Source organism: Urocitellus parryii, chromosome 9 (genome assembly GCF_045843805.1).
Source record: "Urocitellus parryii isolate mUroPar1 chromosome 9, mUroPar1.hap1, whole genome shotgun sequence".
Lineage (NCBI taxonomy): Eukaryota > Metazoa > Chordata > Mammalia > Rodentia > Sciuridae > Urocitellus > Urocitellus parryii.
Genome location: NC_135539.1, coordinates 51,374,363 through 51,397,022, shown reverse-complemented (window position 1 = coordinate 51,397,022; position 22,660 = coordinate 51,374,363). Strand labels below are relative to the sequence as shown.

At 32.7% G+C, this 22,660-nt stretch overlaps 1 protein-coding gene across 3 annotated transcripts in view; it reads right to left on the bottom strand.

The window, feature by feature from the left end:
- Positions 1-22,660, bottom strand: part of Zeb1 (zinc finger E-box binding homeobox 1) — a 157,763-nt gene that overhangs the window by 48,982 nt on the left and 86,121 nt on the right. For all 3 annotated transcript variants that reach the window (XM_026402310.2, XM_026402313.2, XM_026402311.2), the window contains exon 2: positions 6,621-6,821. In XM_026402310.2, the coding sequence (XP_026258095.1) occupies positions 6,621-6,821 (201 nt within the window). The remainder of the gene's footprint in view (positions 1-6,620; positions 6,822-22,660) is intronic.

Genomic DNA, 22,660 nt, shown 5'->3' with positions numbered 1-22,660 from the left:
AATGTTCTTGACATATCATTCATTTGATTCAAATGGGGTATGAATCCTCATTTTTCCATGTGACAGGTTCTACTCATAAAATTTCTTGATGACAAGATGGAAACAGGCATGCTAAATGACATAATCAAAATAGGAAAACAGATACAAGTGGGAATGATACTAAAATTAATACGTGTCTCATTATTAGACCCCCTCCAAACTCAATTGTCATGGAATCATCTTAAGCTTTTGTTTTTCTCTCAATCTAGATATGTTGCACCAAAAATCCCATTAACTCTATTTTAAAAACACAACCAGAAGTTAACATCTTCTTACTGTCTTTACTGCCTCTATCCTGGTCCAAGCTACCACCCTAGATTAACAAAAGTCTTGATAGTCTTCCTGCTTCTACCCTTCCTTCTAGTTTGTTCTCAACAGAGCAGTCAATTATACTTCTAAAATGAAAATCACATCATATCATTTTATTCAAATTCTTCTGACGTAGAAGGGTTTTGAACAGCTTATAAGACCTTTAGATATCCTGGCATTTCATTACCTCTCTAGCCTCATTTCTACTACAATCTCTTCATTATTCACTTTGCTGATGAGCCTCCTAAAAGTTCTTCTTATATTAGATTAAAAATCACAGTAATGTCAATGTTGTTATCTGAATACTCCTGACACAAAGTGATAAGAATACATCAATACTGTGTTCTTTAACCTCAGACTAATCATGAGAAAATAATCAGACAAATACAAAATGAGGACTGTTCTACACAATACCTGACCAATCCTTCTGAACATTGTCATTTTGGATCTCAATATTCATTTCCCTTTCCAAATTTGGGAAGATTTCTGTCATTATTTTTTAGATAAGTCTTCTACCCTTTTTCTCTGATCCCTCTAGAATTCCTGTAACAGGCATATGGTTCACCTAATGGTGTCCCAGAAGTCTTGTAGGCTTTCTTAACTTTTTTTTCCTCCTTTGAATGAAAAATGTCAAATGGTACATCTTCAAGTTTACTAATTCTTCCTTTTTGCTTAATTAAGGTTACTATGGAAGTCCTCTGTTGAATTTTGCACTTCATAAACTATAAATTCTTTAGCTCCAGATTTTTTAAATGGTTTCTGTTTTTTTTGTGTGTGTGGAACTTCTAGTTTTGTTCATGTACTGTTTCCTGATTTTATTTAGTCATGGAGCTCACTGACTTCTATAAGATGATCATTTTGAATCCTTTGTCAGGTAATTTATAGGTTGTCATTTCTTTGGGGTTAGTAAGTGAGGCTTCTTTTTGTTCCTTTGATGATGTCATTTTTCTTTGGGTCTTGATATTTCTAGGTTGTTTCCATTTCTGTCTTGGTATTTAAAGAAAAAAATCACTTTCTTCAGTTTTTAATGAGTTTTAGAGACAAAGTTTGTCCTAATTTGTTCTTGCTGATATAACAACATATCTGAGAGTGGATAACTTTTTTATCTTTTCTCTACATTTTTTATTGGTGCATTATAGTTATACACAATGGTGGGATTCATTGTTACGTATTCATAAATGTACGAAATGTAACAGTATAATTTGGTTAGTTTCATTCCCCTTCCCACCTGATCCTTTTCTTCTACTTGGTTTCCTGATCTCTCTTTGTTTTAATAATACCCACCCCTCCCTTTCTTTTCCTTTTTCCTCTCTAACTTCCACATATAAGAGAAAACATACAACCCTGACTTTCTGAGTTTGCTTATTTCATTTAATATAACGTTCTCAAGTGATACTGGATATTTTTAAAGGGAAGAAATTTATTTCTCAGTTTTAGAGCTTGGAAAGTCTTCTGTGAACTTGTGCCAGCAAGTCTGGTGTCTTGTGAGGACACAGTTTCTGCTTACAAGGTGACACCTTTTTGCTACATCCTCCAGAGGGGATAAATGTTATACCCTCATATAATAAAAGGGATGGAAAGACAAAAAAGTGTTACTTTCTTTGATTCCCTATGGAAGAGCTGTAGTCCCATTCATGAAGGCTCTGCCCTCATGATTAATCATATTCTAGAGAGCCCCCTCTTAATACTGTTACATTGAGGATTAAGTTTTGACATAATTTTTTAGAGGGGACCTAAACATTCAGACCATAATAAAGACCTTAACCAAGGAATCTGGCTAGAAATTGTTGGGGATCTCTCAGACCTTTTCTATGGTTACACAAGTTGTACTCTATTCCCTCTTAAGATTGTCTTTTTTTTTTTTTTTTTTTGATCCTGCAAAGCCAGATCTGATGCTGAAAAGTGTGCCATTGATTTTCCATAAGGCAATGCCCTAAAGGAGTCAGGGTTGTGGGCCTTCTCCAAAAATCAGCAGAACTGAGCTGGCTGCTAAGACCTATTCCTGCTTTTTTAGATCCCTGTTTGTTTGTGGGAGCTCAGAGCTGGTCAAATATAGAAATACATGTGGTGTAGCCCATGAAATGCATGCAGGGTGCTGGGGCAAACATAGCTGGTTGGGGATGTTCAGAGGTGAATTTTTCTGTGAAGTCCATAAGTGGGTCCCTTGGTGGAGTCCATTAACAGGTTAGCAAGATCTGAGCTGGCTGAGCAACACATGCTGGTAGGTATGTACTCTTTCCCCTTCTCCCTGTTTCTAGCTATACCAAACTTCGTCATGCTGATCCTCTCAGTGCCCTGGGTTAGCCAAGTACTCACTTTGATCTCTTTTTTCCCTGAGGGAGAAATCTCTGGCCAATGGGCCCCTCTTTGTAACTGAGCTGTGCCACTTCTGGGGAGGTGTGATGTAGGTAAATGTGAAACTGCTCTTCTTAATCTCTTCAAGGTATCTATTCCTGATATATTTTTTGCTGCTCCAAGGTGCTGGATTTTTTTAACAAAATCTAAAGCTTCACTGTGAAGAGGTATTCTTGTAAGTAGTTGCCAAAATTGATGTTCTGTGGAGGAATGAGGAATAGAACCTTCTATTCTGCCATCTTGTTCATACCACTTTCCTATTTACCCCTTGATATTTTGGGGCTCTTTAGTCTGGTGTACTTCAACAATTCTGAAAAAAACTTAACCACTATTTCTTCAGATGTTATTGCTACCCTATTCTCTATTCACCTGGAATTAAGATATATATTGGACTTTCATGTCTCTTAACCTGTTTTCATATTTTTCTATGACTATCTATGTTTCACTTTGTGAATTTTTTCCTACTTTCCAATTTCTAACTTCTTTAACTATTTATCTTGCTGATAAATTCATCCTCTGAATTTTGAATTCTTATTACTCTGTTTTCAGTTTTATAAATTCCATTAGATTATTCTCATCTAGTTTTATTATAAAATGGTATTACAGCAGCTAATTTCAAGGTTGTCTTTTTCTTTAAACATGATAGAACATTCATTTTATAATCTGAATCATAACAACTCTAGTAATTAAAATTTTTATAGATAAGTTCCTCCTGTTTATTATCTTTCACTCATGTTGCCATCTGCTTGCCAAATTATTTGAGACTTCTGTAGTGCTAGGGTAAAGATATATTTCTCCAAAAGACTTATGTTCCCTTCTGCTTAGTGCCTATGAGTATTTGCAACAGTTGCACTTTAATTTCAAATATGGCTTGAGATTTATTAGGTTTTTTAGCAATGTGAACTGGGCATTCAACAATACAAGACAACTTGTGGTTCCTACTTCTCAGAGACAATCTTTATCTTCCCAATACCCAGCTAAGGCAATTTGGCTGACTTTTGAAGATGGAAGGGATGGCAGATGGTTTGCTTTTAGTTCATTCTTATATTCAAGATATAATCCATCCTGCTTTAGTTTAGATCTGAAATGTCCCCCAAAAGTTCATGTGGCCAACTGGTAGCAATATTAAGAGGTAGTGAAAGCTTTAGGAGGTGGGGCCTAGTTGGAGGAAGTAGATCACTGGGGATATGTCCTTGAAGAGGGTATCCTGGCCCCTCCCCTCTCTGCTTCCTGACTGCCAGGAGGTGAGTACCTTGGCTCCATCACACACCGTTATGTTTTGCCTTGCCACAGGCCCAGAAACAAAGGAGCCAAGGAACCAGAAAGTAAATCTTAGAAACTGTAAGCTGAAATAAATCTTTTTATTCTTTAAATTGATTTGCCTCAGATATTTTGTCACAAAAATGGGAAATTAACTAACATGCATACTAGGGGAAGAGCTGGTATTAGTGGTCTCAGTTTTTTTACCCCCCTCAGAGAGAATTAAAAAACTATATCTTATATAATCCTAGTTTAGCAATCTGCTCAAGGATAAAAACAAAAAAAAGTCTTCTATGATCTGCTCTACTTACATCTGTAGGTTCCTATCTTCCCTTAAGTTTTTTATATATTAATGTCCTATTAGCTACTTAGCTCTTTAAACCATTAGGATTTATTTATTTTTTATTCTTTAAAATAAAGCATCATTAGTTGTTTTCAGTGGGAGAGTTACTCCAAAAAATCTATCCCAACATATTTTAAGAAATAGAACCTCTTCACTGATTTTTGTTCATCTTTCTTTATCCCTTAATCTATGTCATTCTCTGTATTTCCTTCTTTCCAGACAGATAATTTTCTTCTAGCTTCCATATTAAGACTTTGGATCAAGTACACAGATTTGGACCCACAGATAGGAAATATAAGGAACATCTGCTCAAAATGTTTTGAATTTAATATTAAAGTTTAATTAATTGCTCTACCATTATCTGGCCATCAGAGTAAGTAAGCAAGTTGATTTCTCTGGTTTCTGCTTTCCAGAAACCTAGGACTTAAATCAATCTTTTCCCTATAATACTTTCTATATAGAATCAACCAATTCTACCTCCTACATTTTTAAAAATACCTCCCTTCTATTTCCATTTCAGAGGTCCTGGCTTTGGTTCAGGAACTACTACCTCTTCCTGAAATACTAATGCATCTTTATTGAAGGTGCGCTCTGGCCTTAGGCTCACTACCCCCTGAAGGTTTTTTTTTAATCCCATATTGCTCTAGACTTACTTCTAAATTTCATATCAGTGTTGTTCTTCTTATAGTTTTCATGATAAAGTTCAAATTCCTTGATTTAGTACACAAGCACTTTATATTCCTTCCCTTGTTTACTTTTCTGATTTCATTTTCCGTGAATACTCCTTGCTGAAGCCCTGCGACTTCATGCTTGTTGCTTCTTCTGCTTGAAGCACCTTGTGTTCTTTCTCCTTTTGTCTAATTAACCTCTTTTAGGTCTTTAGAAATCAAGACCAGCACTGTTTTACTCAAAAATTCCTCAGGCTCGGTGAGGTGGCACACTCCTGTAATGCCAGTGGCTTGGGAGGCTGAGGCAGGAGGATGAAGACTTCAAAGCCAGCCTCAGCAAAAGCAAGGGGCTAAGCAACTCAGTGAGACCCTGTCTCTAAATAAATAAAATACAAAATAGGTGGATCAGTGGCCAAGTGCTCCTAGTAACCCCCAAATTAAAATTATTATAAAATGTTTTCAAAATTTAAGTTGAGCATTTTTCTTAGGCAAGTGTATTTTTAGGGAACAGAATTTAAAAGTGTCCATCTCCATTGCAGGCCAGCTCCTGGTTTTAAGATGCATTAGTATTTTCTCTAGGACTTCTACCCTTTCTGATTCAGATGTTTCTCCTTGATGCTGTAAGATTTGCCATACTGTAGAAATCTTAATTTCTGCTACCCTGTGCCTCCTATTTGGGCTTTTTTCTGAGCTTCTTTATTTCATTATCCAGATTCTCTGACCTGCATATTGACCTCTTTCCCTAGATTTTTTTTTAGCTTACTTTTGATATCCTATCTAGATGACCTCCTTAAACTTGACTCTTACTAGGCAGCTTCTTCTTTCACTGACCGTAGATTTGACCTCTTATAATTTACTTTAATGATGCCCTTTTTTCTGATTCTCAATATCTCTAATTCACAATACCTACCATTTCTACCTCCTTTAAAAAATAACACTAATGCTTAAATCTTGGCAATCAGGCTAAATAACTGAACTAGTTTATCAGGAAAAGTAGAAATGAGGACTATTAGAGCTAGAATAAAAGACTAAAGTCCAATTTCTCCTTTTGATAGATGAAGAAGAAGATTAAACATTCAATGTTTAAAAAGGCAATAAGTAGAGGGTCTCCTTACTTTCATTTCTCCTTTCACTAAACCATGCTTTACCTAAGTAAAAATTTTCCTTTAGTGAAAAAATTAAACCAAGTAAAAGACCCAAATTGCTTATAGGATTCTAATATGTGTGTATGTAGAAAGGCTTACAAATGCTAAAAATACTTCCATGATTTATCTGTTTGGGATTTTTTTGGTATATTTTATATAATTTTTACTATACCAAATAAACTAATGTTTCTATGTATATTCTTCATGGGGGGAGGTCACAATGTGAAATTAAAGGTAGGTTCAATTATATCAACAAGCTTGATTATAGTTAGAAAAATTTACTAAATTCAATATATTGTGTCATTGTAAATATGGTCAAAACAACTTTATTATTCTGTTTTATAATCTTTTAAATAAGCAAAACACCCAATATTGTTTGATATACAAGAAAGTTTTCTGTTCATCTGAACCTTTTTATCCAATTTATCTTTTGGTTAATATATACTTTTAAAAATAAAGTAGAATACAGGCTAATAGAATACTGTAGAAAGTCTGGCTCACCATCATCTTCCCAGCAGCTCTTAGCACTCCCTTCTCTTTCACTGCTCCCTGGTAATACTGTCTGGTCTGTTGGCAGGTCATCTTCTGGCACACCTCCTTCACAATCGGCTGCATCTGTAACACTTTCTTCTTCCACAATATGGAGTTTGTCCTCATCATCTGAATCTGAATTTGTTTCTACCACAGTATTATAATTTGTAACTGTAATACAAACAAGAAATGAATAATCAAAACTTACTAGTGTTATAAAAATCATTTTCACACCTCAGAAAAGTAGAAATTATAAATGATATTTTAGGCTGTCTGTAACTCAATAATACTTTCTTTTAGACCACAATGCACAAACAACTAATTTTACAACACACACACACCTATAGCATTTACTCTATACTAGATAACCAAAATGATAAATAGCAGCAGCTATACTTACTGAACACCAACTATACACACAAATTCTTTATACATCTTAATTCATTTAATTCTTACAACTTTGTAATAACCATATGAAACAGAGTTCTGCCACCTACTACTTATATCTATTTTATGGATGCCAAAACCAAGAAAAAAGAGGATAACTTGTTCAAGATCAGAAAGCTAGGAAGTCACAAAGCCAGAATTTGAAGCCCATAAGTCTTGATTCTATATCTTATACTTTTAAACTATATTAAACAAATATTCTCTCAAACCATAATGAGCTTATTGCACACAATACTGCTTATGTACAATTAGGGATTCAAATCATTAAAGCATTACAACTAAAGAAAAAAAGCCATCTTCCTAAATAAAATTGCAGCACAGCTTCAAATTTACCACAAGAAAAGTATTGTCTAGTTGTGAATTAGCCCATGTATTTCATATTAATCTCACACTGATTTTAGAAAGAATCAATTTAGTCAAATTTCCATGCAATCAACGAATTTAACCAATGTTTCTACGTCTGTAATTATAAAAAAATTGACATTCACAAGTTTTCAAATGGGCACCATTTCCACAATTTTAAGAAACATAAATGAAATCTAACACCTGCATTATAAAAATATATAATTACTCTGAAATTATGCTATACTTCATAGAATCCATAAGAAATAGTTGAGAATAAATTTTGCTAAAACAAATAATCCAGTATAAGCAAAGTTTTCCTCTGGTGTCCTTCTAAAAATCAGTCTAAAGAGATAAATATTTAGTACTTAATGTGGTATTGTCACTGGAATATCTTTTTTAAACTATCTGCTAAGATTGGGGTGAAGAAAAAAAGGGAAAGGAAAGTTTCACTTTGTCTACATAATTAAGCAATAATTAATTCCAGTTATTCTTTGCCATGCCTCCTTAAAGTTTCCAGCCATTCTTGAAAGAAAACCACCTGAATGCTTAAATAATACACATGTATATTTCCCTAAATAAGTGCACGCACACACACACACACACACACTGAGAATATGAAGAGATACAATTAAAAGTATGGGTGAATATGTAAAGGTGAGAACAAATAAACGAAATCTCCAAAACCGCTTTTATGGACATTAGGAAGATCCCCTTTGTTCAAAAGACTACCTGAGTTAACCATTGTGTTCATTATTAGAAATTTTTCAGTATCTTGAATCAAAAGAAAAATATCATTTTGTGGTGTTAATTGATACTTTGGCATGAATACATTTTTCCAGCTGTTTTACCAAAAGCAAATGGTTTTCTAATTATAAAACTTTTTTTTGTAGGAAAAAATCTAGACAATATAAAACATGTAAAATAAGTAAAAATACCCCTATTTTTCCTTCTTCAACTTGGCAAAATATATTTATTTCTATCATTAGGGAAGCATGATGCTAATCATTATCACATATCTCATTTCATTTAACTATAATACAAACCTCACTTCATATTCATTAAATTTATATTTAATATAAGCCCTACATTGCCCATATAAAATGTATATATAGCACCAAATAACACTGTTTTGCCACTTAGTTTTTTGCCACTTTATAACATATCTTGGCAATATTCCTATGAAGTTTTCTTATTTTTCCTTTAGATGGCTATATAGCATTCCATTGTACAGATAAAATTTAATCAAGTGTCCATTGACAAAATTTAGTTTGTTTCCAGTGGTAACACTAGCAACAAGGTCACAATAATTTTTCTTACAAATCTATTTTTGTTCAGTCCTTAAAAGACTTTTAATAGATCAGTAGGAGTGGAATTATTGCTTTAACAGTAAAACTTATTTTATGGTGGTGGTGGTGGTGGTGATGATGATGATGCTAAACTGCCCTTCAAAATGCCTTTTAAAATATTTACACAAATACTACCTGGAAAGATTTGTTTTATCAATATAATAAAGAAAAAAGTTCTTTAACATAGCAAAGGCAAAATATGTATCAAGGCGAGAAGATGGAATTTCTTGTACTTCATCCAAATTATGAACAGAGTGAATTGTGTATGTGTATAAGGGGACCAATTCTCAAAGGTTGGTCCATAACTGGCTGGCGGTAAGAGTTTCCTGATGAATCTTTTGCTTGAGGGTCTTCAGAGCTAATTATTTAAAAGCACCACCACCAAAAGCACAGAGGGTAAAGAAAGCCCTGGATAAATTCTAGTAGCCAATGAGAGTGTCAGTAACCCAATTTTCTGCATATCTACTTCCATATTTCAGTACTGTTTAATCTTTGAATAATAATAATAAAGTATTTTGTCTAGAGTTGTATATGGTTGTTTTTTAATTGACATAATATTTGTACTTTGGTATAAAGTAAAATGTTATAATTGAGTACATGTATATGATGTGTAATGATCAAATCAGGGTAAACAGAAGTTTCATATCCTCAAATACTATCACTTCTATGCATTAGGAACTTCCAAACTCTTCTCTCCTAGTTATTTTGAAATGTGCATTTAACTGTTGTAAGCTATATTAACCCTACCTGTGCTACAGAACATTAGAACTTCTTCCTCCCCCAACCCAAGTATATTTTGGTATCCATTATTCACTCTGAAAGTGGTATAATTCTTAACAATAGATGATTATCCTGATTGAGTTTTAATTAAAATAACAAAATATCAAGAAAGCAAGGATAAAAAATTAGGTAAGCCAAACAGTTTTTAAACCTTTAAACATAACCCTCAAATCACAACATAAATTTAAATTTCAAAAGAAAATGGTAATATTTTCAGTGCATTCTTATTGTCACCAGTAAGGAACATATTGACTTCTTGGAAGTTGTTCTTGTTGGTGCTATTTGCTGGTATTTAAAGTCAGATATAACAGCACCAAATGCACAAGATGACTGTAAGAATCTAATGATTACAAAACATTTGCTTTAGATGAGTGTCTGGCACATGGTAAGGATACGGAAGTGGATCTGCTGCTGCAGCTATCATCATCATCATCATCATCATCATCATCATCGTCATTTTACTGAATTTCTGCAGCAACTATTAATAAGCAAGTACTACTATATTTCTTTAGTAGACAAAAAATAAGAGTAGTTAACTAACCTATCAGAGGTTATGTAGCTATTGAGTTATAGAGCTGGACTCAAAACAGGTGTGCCTGTACCTGATTCCACAGCCTACACACTTTGTTGGAATAATGTTAAGTCAAGAATACTTAACATTTCATTAATGTTTAGGTATTGCTAAAAAAGTGTCGATCCTATTCTGGGGACCTAGAATTCCACACTTTATAACAATTAGCTACTGAAAATATTTTCAAATGAAGGGATTCTAATCATTAGAATCTCATAAGAAAACGAAACACAGTATACTATGGGGTAATATTATAATTATAGTAAAAAACCTCTGAATGACATTCACATATCACTTTTAGTTCTAAACTGCATGTAGCATCACATCAACTATACTCATGAAAGTCCCATGTAAACATCTATTTCTTAAGTAATGTACAATCATAATAGAATAATTAAATAAATTAGATGAATATGGTTTCAGAAAAGAACACTACAGTCTCTACAGTTGTTACAAGATCATTTAAGCATTTTATAAATAAAGAATCTCATCATAATGGTTGACTGTAGCTATCAACAGCAGGTTAGGTCTGCATAGGGGAAAAACTTAGGGAGGTAGTGAAAGAGGAGAAACATTAACTTTGAGGTCTTCAATTTTTATCAGATGATAAAAGTGTTATGTATTGATTAAAGCCACAAGCTAAGGCCATGTTTTGACATATGTTTTCTTTCCAGAGATGTTTCTGTTTACATTATGACATTAATAAATGCTTATATTCATCTCACCTATTCACATCTAAAACAAACTTATTTGCATAGTATAAAAATAAAATCTTACTTAAAAAAGACTTAAGGATGAACTACAAATACAGACTATTTTTAACAAACTAGTTTCACAGACATCAAACTAGTGCATTGTCATGATGTAAGAATCACCTAGGAAAAACACACTTTGAATTATGTTCTTCAGAGCTGATGAAAATTACTTTTATTAAGGAGCAGAATGTTTTACATATGTTAATACTCTGCTAAGAACAACAGAAATTCAGGCATGAGTGCTATGAAATATGGAGAGAAAAGTGGTGATGAGTATTTCCATTATTTTTAACATCAGTTGGAACTAAAGTACCATTATGCACAAACATAATGTCATAAAGAGACTCCCTGTATACTGCCTTCCACATAGTAGGTACAGAATTATTTGTTGAACTGAATATGGGGCCACACTTTACTTTTTTCAGTGAAGAAACAAGTTAGTATATTAAGTGGTACTGATAATCTAGAAAAGTGAAAACAAAACTGTAGTAAATCAGACAAGGCAAATAAGCAAGCAAAATAGAAAGGGGAAGTCATCTGACAATTCATACGATTAGGGAAAACTTCTCCACCTATTACTATAGGAAAGAGGAGTTTATGTTGTACAGAAATACAATACTCTCCACCCAGTATAAATATCTGTTAATATGGATTCTTTGCTTAATTTATAAATAACATTAACTTATCATCTATGTGTATTTTACTGTATAATGAAGGATTTGTGGTAATAATGTACATATTTAATGTAATAGATACGTAACATAAAATGTGCAAGGTGAATATTATCTAATTTTAAGTCCTTTAAATAAAAGCATCACCATAGTTTTAGAATGCCCCAAGTACTATGAACATGTTAGGTTTTAATAAATAACAATGGGTCAGCAAAATTAAGAAGATTTTTAAAAAATAAAAAGATTTTATTTACATAAAATCTTTCTTACGCTGGGGTACCTATTAAGTTGAAAAATAATCATAAAATATTTTAATATTTTCAAAATATCTTTTAAAATTTAATTCCAATGAAAGGCAATGATTATTAACACCTACAAAAGGGTGAGTGGTTTTTACTGTCTTCAGATACAGACTATTAATAGAATGAAAACTGATAGGTAAAGGCAGGAAAAGTGTTGTGACTGCTCACAGAATTATCTACTTCCATTTTTTTCCTGTCTCTCATCATATAATAATCACTAAGGATTCACAGGATTTGTCTTTGGTATTTTCTTAGCTCTTATTCTGCCTTTTCCTCATCTTCCGTAGTTCTTCTATCTATATGCTCTCAACAAGAGCCATCCTTCCAAATTACTTTCTTCTTCTCCAGCCTTGTCAAAACTCCCATTCACTCAATGAGCAAATTTTAGCTGATGCAAGTTCAGCTTACAAACAGGAAGATGAAATAGTTAAAGAGCCAAGTCCTTGAAAGATTAAGCAAAATTCACTCCCAGAAATAGATGGTTCTTTTTTGCATGTGAGAAAAGTATTTGAATTAAAATAATTCACATTAATTTATTAACAACTAATATTTCCTCCGTAGGCAATCTTTCTTTATAAAAAGCATGATTTTTTTATTTATATGAATTGTTATTTATGGAATATAAGTAGTATGATGAAATACAAGAAAAATGTGAAGACAGAATAAAAAATACAATGGCAGAAATTATTGAATCAAAAATACAGGTCATGTAATTGGTAAATAAATTTAAAAGCTTAGCACTCAAAGAACCAATAAAACAGAGAAGACCAGTAGCCCACTTAGTTATGAAGAAAAACTAATAAGCACAAATATTTAATATTAAAATGCAAATGCTACTGTGAGGTAGCTCAGGGGTGGAGTACTTGCCTAGCATGTCACAAGGCCTTGATTGGATCTCTAGCACCAAATAAAAAATGTGAGAAAAGTAAGATGTAAATGGAGTTAAAGTAACTACAATTATAAAGAAATTTAAAACAACCATAAATATTTTTTGCAAATCTAAGGAAGTAAATTTGAAAGCCTAGATGGAGATTACAATTTCATATAGAAGAGATAGTATGACAGACAAATAATGGGATAAATTTAGTAAGTATTCACATAGTTAACCACCCAAAAACTGCCAGATGTTTTCCTAGGTGAACTTCTTCAGATCTTCAAAGGACCGACAATTCTGCTACTTTTTAAAGAGAGAGGAAAACAAAGAGTTCAAATTCTTCCTATGAACCCAACATAATAATAGTTAACTAAAATCTGAGAAAGAGCATACACACATGCATGTGTGCATGTACATGCTTACTTGCTATGACTGATGCAAAAAGTTCTAAATAAAATAAAATAAAATACTAAACCTATTAATACATTAAAAGAATAAAATACAGACATTATTCAACTTACATATGAGAGTTCACTATGCTAACATAGTAAAGTAAAAACAATGACTTCTATCGACACTGAAAGGCATTGGAAAAATAATTTACCATTTTTGTTGATAAATACATTTTTATAAAAACAAAACTGAAGTCAGTACATGATAAATGTTTTATGTATCAGAGGCATTTACAGTATAAAAATGGATACTCTCACCTTTGTTAACAATGTTCTAATAGAACAAGCCAATTTTTTAAAAGAACAAAAGAAAATATATAAATATTGGAAGGAAGAAAACAAAATTATTATTTACTGGTGGTATGATACATTTCTGGAAAATTCAGAAAAAATGTCATAGGTAAAAACTATTAGCAGTAAGAAAAAATTGGTAAATAATTAATCATGAGTTCAACAGAAAAAATTAATGGCTTTCCAATACAGCCAACAATAACTAGATGAAATTAGAATAGAAGGAAAAAAATCCTATTAATAATAGACACAAAATATACAAGGCATGAAGGAAAATCTTAAAGAAAACATGAAGGCCCTACATAAAGAAACCTTTAATATTCTATTGAGGGTCATAAAAGAAGATTCAAATAAATGAAAAGATATATCTTATTATTAGACAGAATGATTGTATATTATAAGCATATCAATTCACTCTAAAACTGTTATAAATTCAATAATATTCGGATCCAAATATTAACATGCTATTTTAGATTCTAAATCTAGATAGTTAGATTAATGATTCTAATGATCATCTAGAAAGATGGGAACCTAGTCTACGAAAACTGACTGCCTGGTTCAAATCACGGTTTTGCTATTTAGTAGTCATGTCTCCTTGGGATGTTAACACACTTTTCCTATGCCTCTGTTTCCTCTCATTTTCCTCATACCTCTATTTTCCCCTCTGTAAGATGGGGATAATAATAATATGCCCCTCACATGGTTCTCATAATGATGAAAATAATTATATACTCAAAACACTTAGTACAGTACTACACATATATAATCAATATATACTGTTAGAATTATCTGGGAAAACAAAGACATAAAAATATTCAGTAAAACTCAGAAAAATAATAGAAATGGTGGTGGTAGGAGAATGTGGAGTAGACATACCAGATAGCAAAATATATCTTTTTTTCTCTATCAAAAACTGAAAAAGTAAACAGATTGTTGTACATATGTGCAATGGGGTACTGTCCAGTAATAAAAAATAATGAGTTAGTAATATATGCAACAATATGGAGTTACATTAAGCCAAATATATCTTAAAACTTTAGAAATGGAAAGAAATTTATATGTTCACAGGAATAGACAACTAATGGATTTGAATACAAAACAAAATTAGATCCATAATAGAAGTCTCATGAAAAGTGGGAGTGGGAAGGAAAAACAGGCACATTTTTCAATTAAAATCACTGTGAATAAACAAATCCAGTTCTCTACATCATAACTATCACCAGAATGAAATCCACATGAATCAAAGGCTTTAACTTAGTAAAACCATAATAGTACTAAAAATAAAAAACCCACAGGCATACCCTTTTACAATCCTGGGATAAGAAAGGCCACTGAAAATATGACAGCAATATTCACAACTTAATGTAAAAAAATTCAAGTCAAAAGATAAATAACAAACTGTGAAAAATATAATACATGTGAAAAGGCTTATTTTTTAAAGATTAAAAATAGTCTTAAATACCCATGGAAAAGGATGAATATGCAAAGGTAATGCACACACACAAAATATAAGAGGGCTATAAACATATAAAAAGATGTTCCACACCTCACTAATGGAAGAAATATGCAGTTCAATCCTCTATTATCAAAATCACTTCTAATCTAATATTTTCAACTTTCTTGCCCTTAAAAAGAGGGTTTCAAAAACTCCTCTTCTAACTATACCCTTATCCTGATTAGATTCCGCTCCTCCCAGTGCTATATCTCATTCCTTTACTGCAATATTCTTGAAAAAATTGGCTTAAACTTGTCTCAGATTTGTTTTTTCTTATTTTATCTTAAACATACCATAATAGCCACACTCCATTAAAAATTGTATTTCATGCATGTATAATTATATCAAAACAAACCCCAATATTATGTAAAACTATAATGCACTATAAAATCAAAGTTTTTGTCAAGACTGTGCAGGATTTTTACACCACTAAATCCAATGACAATTATCACTCCTCACCTTACTTGAGCTACCAGCATCTGACAATCCAATTACTCTTTCCTTTTCAAAACAATCTTGTCTTTTGACTTCACTGGTTTTTAATTTAACTCACTGTCTGCTTCTTTTACATTTTTTCCTCCATCTCTTGTTCCCAATCTGTCTCACAGCTCTAAATGTCATTTGTTGATTCTGAGCTTTATCTCTCAGTCCAAACTTCTATGAACCCCAGACTCATATACCAAATTGTCTACCTAAAACATTCATTTGAGTGTCTTTCACAGTAAATATCAGGAGTCAGGTTTTGGATATGACACGTTTTCTCCATTTCAATAAGTGGTAATTTCATTCTTCCATTTGTTCAGGTTAAAAATACTTGTGTCACTTTTGACTTCACCTGCTCCACATACCCCATTATCTAATCTGCAGGAAAATACTTCAAGAATACATTCAGACTCTGAACAATTTACTACAAATTTACTACCATCACCTCTCAACTGAAGCAACCATCATCTCATCCACAGTTAATTGCCTCCTACTTGGTTTCCCCACCGCTACTTTGTCTTCCTATAGTTTTCCTCAACACAGCAGACAAAAACTTCCTTTTAAAGCACAGTGGAATTTTGTCCCTCCTTTGCTCAAACCATCAAATAAGTTGTCATCTTACTCACTATAATCCAAAGGCTCTTCAGGAGCTGACACCCTATTATCTCTGATTTTGTCTTCTACTTTACACTTGACTCATTCCATTCCCAGCGACACTAGCCTCCTACTTCAAGGCTTCTGAGCTTCAAGTCACTGTACCTGGAATGTTCTTTATGCATAGCCCAATTTTCCCTCCTCAGTGAGATTTTCTATGACTACCCTATTTAAATTTATAGACCCTCTTGATTACAATAGTACTCCCCCTCTCTCTCCTGATTTGTTTCCTTTTAAAATACAGATGCTCAACTTACCATAGGGTTTGGTCCCAAAAAGTCCATCAAAAGTTGAAAATATCCTAAGTCAAAAGTGCATGTAGTACACTTAACCTATTGAACACCACAGCTGGCAACACAGTGCACTGCAGAGTGTCTATTATTGTCTTTGTGCTTGTGTGGCTGACCGGGAGCACACTGTATCTCTCTCTCCTTCTTAAATCTTTTCAATAGCTTTTCATTGTTCTATCATGGCCTGAAAAGCTATGCATGTTCAGGCCCTCACCCTCTTCTCCACTATTTTATATTCTCACTAAATGCCCCTTTGTTCTCTGTAAATGACAAGTCTTTCTCCACGCTAAGCCTGTGCACTGGCTTTTCCCTCTGCCTGGAATGCTCTGTTTCTGACTATGTGTGTGACTGTGGCTGGCTCCTTCTTTTCTTCAAATCTCCAATTCAATGTTGTGATCTCAAAGAACACTTCCTTGACCACCTAATATAACATATTCAATTCTTTACTCTCTAATGTCATCCTACTTATTTCCTTCAAAACTTTCACTGCAATCTGTAGTACCTGATGTACTTACTTATTCATTTTATTTTTCTCTATATATTAGTTTTCTGTTGCGGCTGTGACAAATTACCATATTCTTAAGAAGCTTAAAGTAACACAAACTTATTATTTTATAGTTCTTGAGGTTAGACATTCAAGATGGGTCTCACATGAACATCAACGTGTTGTCAGGGGTATGCTCTTCGCATTTTCTTGTCTCTTCCTTCTGGAGAATAGCCACTTTCCTTGGTATGTGGCCCCTTCCATCTTCAGAGTCAAAAGTGGCCCACTAAGACTTTCTCATATCATTCTGATACTGGTCCTTATTTAGCCTCCAGTCTTCTTTTAAGAACTGTTATACTTATACTCTCTGGCCTAGCCAGAGAACCTCAAATTAACTTCCCTACTTTAAAATCAGCTGATCAGTGACCACAATTACTCCCGCTACTTTAATTCTCTTTTTTCAGATAATGCACCATAATTCACAGGTTCTAAGGAAAAGGACATGGATATATTTGGAAGGCCATCATATTAGGGAGGCCATTATTCATCTACCACACTTCTCCACTAAAATATAAGTTGCACAAGGTAAAGTACATTGTCTTATTCACTCCAGTAGTCTAAAGTTCAAGTCTTTATAAGGGCTATCAAAAGCACACATGTAAGACATTTGCTGAATTAGTGAACAAACTAAAACACTACCACTTTGATGATCCTCTTCTTGAACTTTCCTAACTCTTGTTCTAACCTTTGGGTTTTACAGCTTTCTTCAATGTTACCCATTTCTTATCATGTTTTCATTATGGTCACATGTCTATCATTAGGTCTCTGGCCAAGCGCGAAGTGTTCTGGTAATATGTCAGAAACATGAAAAATGTGTTGAGTCAATGAACTTTAAAGAGAAAAGGCCATAAAATTTCAAAAGTTTATGTTAATGATTTGGCAATTATTTTATGATTTTTCTAATAAAGTGTGGGTTATTCTGATAATCTGTTAATAAAGGATCACCATGCTGTAAAACATTAAAATTAATGAATTTTAAACCTGGAAAAGATGTGAAGTATAAGTCTTGTTATTTTACACTTCAAAAAATTGAAACCCAAACAAGTTAAGTGATTCATCTAGTTACACACACACACACACACACACACACACACACACAAATGTGAGCTTGGCACCAAATTAAGTGGACTTTCTATAAAACCTATCTGGATGAGGCTGCCATGAAGATTAAGTTGATGCATTTCAAAACACATAGTGACTAGCACAGAGCAAGTGCTCTATAGTGGAAGCTGCGGCTGCCCTTATTGGTATGACTATTATTCTAAATGCTATATATTTCCCATTTTCAACAATAAAAATAACTTGTGCAAAGTAGGTACTCAATACTTATTGATTGATGAATGACTTAAAAAGTAACACTGCTAAACAATTTCCAACATAATAATTGCTTTACTATTTACTTTTAGTTTTATTAGAAAAGAGAGTTAAAGGAGAAGAAATGAGGCTAATCATAAGTATACTGATCTCAATCACAGAAACTTCCCTAATTTAACAAAGATCAAATTATTTTCTCCCTTATTGTTTATATCAGAAAGATCAAAACCATTTTTGTAATAATAATAAGGCATTATTTGTCTTTTCACTTTTTTTGACATTTGCACTAATGATATATCAATGATGGCTAAAACTTGGCACTTCAGCACAAATCAAGACAATGTCCACAAACTATATCCGTGTAACCCTCCCTGCCACTCATTTTTTATTAAAGGGGGGAGGGAGAAATGGAAGTTATACTTAATAATGAAGTAGTAAAAATATTTTATTAAAACTTGGATCTTTTTATGTATATTTTTAATATTCTGTGCAATAAAATGGGAAGCACATATATAATACTTTTGCTGAATATCCGAAATATCCGAGTACAATGGTAATCTTAAAAAACATCCTGCAATTGTTTGAGTTACTAGTTGACCTAGCTGCTTTACTCATGATACATCAATTTAATGTGAAAAAACAGTTGACAAAGTATGCTTATTCAAGCTAAAGTATCTCAGACGTTTTCTCAAAAATAAACCAAGAAAGCCTATCACTTCGAGGAAAACAAAATACCAAATTTGTCTCCAATGCTAAAATTTGAAGTAGAAAACTAGAATTTTGGAAAAAATATGTTAACTGCCACTGTAAGTTTCAGTGCTTCTCAATTATAAAGGCCCTTCTGAAGGTCATTTTAAAATATGGTAAAATAAGCCAGGCACATGGTGGCACACACTCCTAGTGGCTCAGGAAGCTGAGGCAGGAGGATCCTGAGTTCAAAGCCAGCCTCAGCAATTTAACCAAACCCTGTTTCTAAGTAAAAATAAAAAAAAAAAAATAAAGGGCTGGGGGAAATGCCATGGGTTCAATCCCTTGTACCAAAAAGAAAAAAAAGAAAGAAAATATGGTAAAATGAAATATGTTAATATTTTGAGTACCTGAACAATTCAGCGAACCAAGGTATTCCAATGTCAAATGTTACAAATTCCTGAGTAAAAGGTCCAGAGTTCAGGACACACCAATGGATGTTAATCCACTGTAATGAACTACATAATTCACTGATATGGCTTCACTTTGCACATTACAAATAAACTTTAAGAAACTTGATGGGTTTTGGTATAGTAACCAAAGAGTTTTCTGAAAAGGCTAATTCTAACTATGTGTCTGTGAGAGAATAGATTTTAATATACTTCAACCAAAACAACATACAAAAGACCCTCCTTATCAGCAGTTTCACTTTTTGTGACTTCAGTTACCCATGGTCAATATTGGTCCAAATATAATATAAAATGGAAAATTCCAGAAATAAACAATGCATGAATTTAAAACTGCATGCCTTTATGATAGTGTGATGAAATACACAACCTGGATGTGTCCAACCTGGGACATGAATCATAACCTTTGTCCTCCAAATCCACACTAAACATGCTAACTACAAATTAGCCATTTGAATAGCCATCTTGGCTACCAAATGGATTGTTATCGTATCTTGTCACAATGCTGATGTTCAAATAACTCTTTCTGTACTGAATAATGGAACCCAAACACAAGAGTAGTGATGTTGTCAATTCAGAAATTCCAAAGAGAAGTTGTAAAGTGTTTTCTTTAAGTGAAATAGTAAACATTCTCAACTTAATATAAAGAAAAACAAATGTCTGCTAAGGTTGCTATGATCTACAGTATGAACAAATAGGAAAACAAAAACATTGTGCACATAGGATTCAATACCACTGTCCTAAGTTTCAGGCATCCATTGAGGGTTTGGAATAACCCCCAATGGATAAAGGGAGGGCCTACTACATTGCAACAAATTAAATGCAGAAACACATTTGAGAATTAGGCTCTTTCTTTTAGGCCAGACATTAAGAGGATCTGAAAAAACACAAAATGACATCACTGTCTCATCTTTTTGAAAAGGTTATTTCTCGTAAAAATATTATTTATGTGAAGATGCAGTGACTGTTATAAAGATTCGATATTTAAATTTTTCTCAGTTCTAATTCTCAATACAGTTGTTGCTAACAAATATAACCCACATAATTTAAAAAAATATTTTTAAATTTGTTAATAGACATTTATTTATTTGTTTGTTTGTTTATTTATTTATATGTGGTGCTGAGAATCGAACCCAGTGCCTCACACATGCCAGGCAAGTCCCTACCTCTGAGCCACAGTCATAGCCTCAACCCACATAATTTTTAGAATACTCTGGCAATGTTTTTTTTCTGGAATTCCAATTCCAATAATTCCAAAATCCCAACAATTTTACTCCTATAAAGTAAACAGCTATGCCATTCTAACTAAAAATATTAGCATGTGCTATAGCTATTTTAGGTTTAATTTTACCAACAGAATTTAATTTTATAACCTAAAATCTTAAAATTAAAATTTACACACACATTTGTACATTCTCTAACATTTTAGGATTTTTCCCAACAATTATTCACTGCTTATCATCATTCATAAAATTATCAACAAACCCAAACAGCGCACATTCTATTAGACCTAATCTGATTAGAAAAATTATCTCTACAAACATCTCTCATTTTTATACAACAGCTTCAACAACTGTTTCTGACCCAAACGTTTTAATTAAATTATATTCTTTCTTTTTAAAATATCACTTCTTTTATTATAACATGAACCACTTAATTGCCTCAAGTAATTTAAATAACAATAAAAATAGTAACAAAGATTTACCAGCTTCAACCATTAACCAATTTCCATAACTATACAAAGCAGCCACGTCCATAGATCCATGAAAATCAATCATTATTTTTCTTGTAATTCTAAATTTGTCTACATGTTTCTTTTTTATTGGTTCTTCTTAGTTATACGTGACAGTAGAACCCATTTTGATAAAATTATACAAGCGTGGGATATATTTTATTCTAATTAGGACTCCATTGTGAGTTGGCACTATGGTGAGATTCACTTAGATATTTTCTTGTGTGTATACAGGAAAATTGTGTTAGATTCATTCTACTGTTTTTCCTCTTCCACTTCCTGCTATCTTCCTTTCGTTCTCCTTTGTCTTATCTACTGAATTTCTCTTCTTCTCCTTCCCCCCCTTTATTGTGGTTTAGCTTCCACATATCAGTGAAATATTCAAACTTTGGATTTTTGGGGACTGGCTTATTTCACTTAGCACCACAGTCTCCAGTTCTATCCATCAAGTGGCAAATACTATAAAGACATTCTTCTTTATGGCTAAGTAATATTCCATTGGGTATATATACCACAATTTCTTTATCTATTCATCTTTTGATGGACATCTAGGTTGGTTCCATAGTTTAGCTGTTGTGAATTATATTGCTACAAACACTGATGTGGTAGTGTCACTGTAGTGTGCTGATTTTAAATGCTTTGGATATATGCCAAAGAGTAGAAACCATCCATCATTTTCAAATAGACAGATTTTGAGACACATAAGTTTTGAGAACAGTGTTGTTAAATAAGAAACCACTAGTTACATGTATGTATTCAGATTGAAGTTAATTTAAAATACCAATAAAATATAAAATAAATGCAGTTGCTCATTCATATCAGGCACATTCAATGTGCTTTAATAACTCCATGTGCTCAGGAACTAGAACACTGAAATCCATATTTATGTATCTGTGATCATGGTGATATGATATTGTTATATAGGTATGTCACTATAACCTGCAAATGTCTAATATTTATGTACCGTAGGCATAAAGATGCTGAATAAGATACCTAAAGTAGTGAATATTTATTAAGTCAATATTTATTAAGTTTTACATATTCTAGGAAGGATGTAATGATGTTTACTGTCTTCCATATTTCAATATATTTCTGTCCAAATTTATAAGCATAGGGTCTCCATTTTTCTTCTGCTTAGGTGTTCATAATAAGCTACTTTGTCAAGAATTTAATGTTTATGTTGCTTCACTTCACATTTACATAAATAAGGATTTAAAGACAATCTACCCTCTAGTCTACTGGTCATACTAAATAGGTCTTCCAGTTCATAGTTATGGACTGCTAATTATTACTTTTAAGTTTTCCAAAGAGTTCTATACATTGAAAATAATGTTTTCATTAAATTATCACAGCAATTCCATTACATTAAATCAATAAATAATAAAATTATTAAATTTGTTTTGAATGAATGGGGTTCACAGAATTTTATTTTCTGATTAACCTTATATGCTTCCTGACTTTTTGAAGTTTTAGCACCTATTATTTTGATTTGAAAATCTTTATATTCTAC